General features: G+C 43.8%; 1 protein-coding gene across 1 annotated transcript in view; it reads right to left on the bottom strand.

The window, feature by feature from the left end:
• TADA2A (transcriptional adaptor 2A) overlaps window positions 1-3,418 on the bottom strand; it is a 91,057-nt gene extending 87,639 nt beyond the window's left edge. The window contains exon 1 of the mRNA XM_042781921.1: window positions 3,220-3,418. Coding sequence (XP_042637855.1) covers window positions 3,220-3,418 — 199 coding nt within the window. The remainder of the gene's footprint in view (window positions 1-3,219) is intronic.
• Between the last annotated feature and the right edge of the window lie 717 nt (window positions 3,419-4,135).

Raw genomic sequence — 4,135 nt, 5'->3', positions numbered from 1 at the left:
TGTATGGAAAGTGAATTTGCTCTGTAAACCTTTACCCAAATCACAATTTTAAAAAACCTGTAACGGGAATGCAGTGCAACTGTCATTGTTAGCTGCCACAGAGTCAGCCCTGATTCAAGTAATCCTGTGTGTTAAGAACAGACAAATCCTCCACAGGGTTTTCTTGGCTATAATCTTTACTGTAGTAGTTAAGCAGGCCTTTCTTCCAAGGAGGCACTGGGTAGGTCTGAACTGTCAATCTTTAGGTTAGCAGCCAATCACAAACCATTTACATCACCCAGGCTCCCTGAGTAAACTACTGTTAGTTGCCATCAAACTGATTCCAACTCACAGCAACCCTATGTGTGCAGAGAACTGCTCTATAGTGTTTTCAAGGCTGTGGCTTTTTGGAAGCAGATTAGACCTGTCTCCTGTGGAGCTGTAGCATGGGTCCAAACTGCCCATCTTTTTGGGTAGTAGTGAAACGCCTGAATCATCCAGGGACTCCCTGAGTGTAAATTAGAGGTGCTTTTGAAAATTGCTGAAGAGGCGTATATGACCATGAGACCAGAACTAGATGGTGTCCTGCTACCAGTCAACCACTCAGAAAGCGATCAGTGCAGGAGATCCTGGATACAGTGGGAGAACAATGTGGAACAAAACTCAAAATCATAAAAAAAAGACCAGGTTTGCTAGTCTAATAGAGGATGGTGAGATCCTCGAGACTACGACTCCTAGTTACCCTTCAGGCCTGGAGCTGAACTCACTCCCATGACTTCCAGCCAAACAACAGACAGGCATATAGAGTGAACATTTACATCAGATAGATATACTCCTTAGAATGCTCAAAGATGGAAGAACAGAAGGGCAGTATTTGCCCTTCTGATAGCCTTCTGAGATAGCCCAGGGGGTAGGAATGCATAGGAAAGGGCACAGGGAAGAGGTAACTACGGGGAGGAAGTGGGAAGAGAGCTGTTATATGGTGGGTACTGCAGTCAATGTCATGAAACAAAATGTTTATCAACTGCTGTATGGAAAACAAATTTGTTCCGTAAACTTTTACCCAAATCACAATAAAAAATTTAAAAAATTCTGAAGAGGAAATAATACCTGAAAAAGTACATTTCTGATTCTTTGAGACTCTATGATTAAACATTTAAGTTTTAATTCTGTCAAATTTCTTATCTTCAGAATCAAAAAAAGAACAGTGTAATTTTCTTTTCCATAGTTAGGGCTGCTTAAACTTATTTCACACATGCAATAATTCTCTGTACTTTTTTTAAAATTATATAGCAGTTTATTCTTGGAACACATGTCCCACCTACAAGGGGATGAGGAGATATTTTCTTTGTCCTATCACTGACATTATTTTGTACCACGGCACCCGAAAAATGCTACTGGTTTTAAAGAGAAACTCACTGTTTTTTTAAGTCCAATTATAAGTTACCCTTATGCCTGGTCCATCTTAGCTTAGTTTTCTTATAAGATGTAAGCCAGAGTGATACGTTTTGTGTCATGTATTCAGTAGGCAATTGATAAATATTGGTACATTTAATACTATTATAATTTCTTCAGGCTCTGATTCACAGGGCTTTATTGTTTAACTTCAAAGTGCTTATTTCTCTTCCTTGATCAACTTCCACTTCAGTTTCACATGGGACTTGTTCCCACTGTACTTACTGCTAAAGGAACCCAAACGGTCCATTCTCTAATTGTCAAAGACTGCTGCTTTGATCTTCTTCAATGTAGAATTTCTTCAAGGAGATTTCAGAACTGGCCACCACACACCAAAACTTGATGAGCCCCTATGAACAAACAAACACAGCACACGATTCAGGAAATAACTCAAACAGACAATGTAAAGAAAAGATAATGCAATGTATTCAGTTTTACAATGTCCTGGCTTTATTGTGCTGAGTAAATTATTTTAGCTAAGCCTATGTCCTCCTTCTATAAAATGGAGTGTATTATCTACCTCCCACAGTTGTAAGAATTATTATCACTATCATTATCCATATAAATAATACAGCACAGTGCCTGGCCCATACTTTCCACATTCTATTTTGTGGCAATTAACTTCTATACACGTATTTTTTTCCACTTCTAGATTACATTAAACGAAAACAGTGACAATATCCAACACAAATTTGTATGACTTCAAGTACCACGCATCACGTCAAGCACCTAGAAGAAACGCAAAAAAATGCACATGGAATGGACAAATAAATGTCAGCTCTATAATAAGTTAATCTGTGTCTTTTGTTCTCCAGAAATGAATTCTTTTACTTATTTTTAGCAAGGGCAGTTAACTCATTAAATGTTGGCAACATTCAGACAATGTGTCAATTAACTTTTCCTTTGTGTGTGTGTGTGGGGGGGGGGATGTTCTTGCTCTGCTAAACTCCTAGGACAAGTTGGTCTTTGAAGAAAAATGACTTTAGCAAGAGATATAACACATACAATAATAAAATAAAGGCTAACATTTATTGAGCATTCCCCAAGTCTGTGTGGTGCAAATGGTTAACATGCTCAGCTGCTAACTGAAAGATGTGAGATTTCAGATCACCCTGAGATGCCTTGGAAGAAAGGTCTGGAGACCTACTTCCGAAAAATCAGCCACTGATTCTACTCTGGCACACATGTGGTCACAATGTGTCCAGGTCAACTCTACCACAAATGATTTAACTAATGATACTACTGAATATAAATTATTTCTTTTGAATTTTCACAACCCTCTGACATGCTTTTTCAAAGGAGTGTCTGAAAAGGATTGTTACTTGCATAATGTCTTACAGGTAGTGACCTTGGTGCCATTTCAACTGTGGTTACCTGAGATGGTCAAGTAAAGGATGTATAGAACACACTCTGATAAGCCATTGGCTATTTGAACTCTGTCGTCATAAACACTGTACTGCAATAAACAAAGTCATTTCTCTTCCTCCCCTTTCTTTTCACAACAGACCACATTTTCGACACTAATATCCCTGAGAAGATAGGTGCCCAAATAGCATTTGCCAAGTTCAAATAAGTTACTGGGAGGAGGTAGGAAGAAAGGTATTCTGAGGCACGGGATTCAGGTGGTACACAGCAAAGACTCAGGATTTGGAGTTTTCTAAATAGGGATTCGAATCCTCACGTCATTCCTTCTTAGTGGTGTAATCTTGGGCAAGTCATTTTATCTGAGCCTCAGTTCTCTTCAGCTCTAAAATGGCGCTAAAATATCGACCTTGGAAGGCCTACATGAAAATTCAATGCGGTAATACTGGTCAGGGGCATGAAACACAGCTGTTATTAGTGTTTTGCGCTCCACTACGAAGACCAGAAAACGAAGGATTCGGCAATGAGGTACCGCCCACCAGGCGAGGCGGGACACTCCAAGACGCGGGGCGGGGCTGTAATCAGGCCCGGCCCCGCACCGCCCTCCCCAACAGCGTGGCATGGCCTGGCGCCGCCGGTCTTCCCGCCGTATCTCTTCCAGAGGTACGGCTCGCACCCCTTTCCGCCTTCCCCGCTGCCTCTCGTCCCTGCTTCCCCCTCGTCCCGTTAGAGGGTGTCACGCCCCGCCGCCCATCAACCCTGGCGAGCCTCGCGTCTCACCTCGCCGCGTCCCCCTCCTTCGCGCCGAGGAGACTCAGGCCGCGCGCGCGCCCTTCGACTTGCGTGCTCGCTTCCGGGAGACGCAGGCGCGAGGGCGCCGAGCGCCCGCCACCGCCCCTTTCTCGGCCTCCGCCCCTTTCACCCACTTCTCACGCCCCTGTAGACCCACCGAAGGTCCGCGCGACCGCCACCGCTTGCTCTACCAATTCCCCGGCCTGCGACGCCGTTCCTCTGACTTTTGAGTCCGACCACTAGTCATCAGTATTCGTGTGACGTTTTGCCTGTCGCCAGAGGCTTCCCTGTGCTTGATGCCCCTTGAGCCTCTTCACAGCGCAGTGAGGTGGGCCGGGCCGGTACTATTTTGATTTGTGCTTTTAAGATTGAAGATGGTGGGAACTGATTTTCACATCATTTATGCTAATGGGAGCTCTGGTAGCATAGTGGCTAAGACACTTGCCTGCTAACCAGATGGCTGGCAGTTCAAACCCACCAGCCACTCCTCGGAAGGAAGGTTGGGCAATCCTACTTCCGTAGTGATAACTGCCTCGGAAACCCAAGG

The sequence above is a fragment of the Orycteropus afer genome, unplaced genomic scaffold (assembly GCF_000298275.1).
Source record: "Orycteropus afer afer isolate SDZICR_OR568_19922 unplaced genomic scaffold, OryAfe1.0 scaffold00196, whole genome shotgun sequence".
Classification (NCBI taxonomy): domain Eukaryota; kingdom Metazoa; phylum Chordata; class Mammalia; order Tubulidentata; family Orycteropodidae; genus Orycteropus; species Orycteropus afer.
The sequence above is the reverse complement of the archived record's forward strand: the minus strand, read 5'-3'. Positions and strand labels throughout refer to the sequence as shown.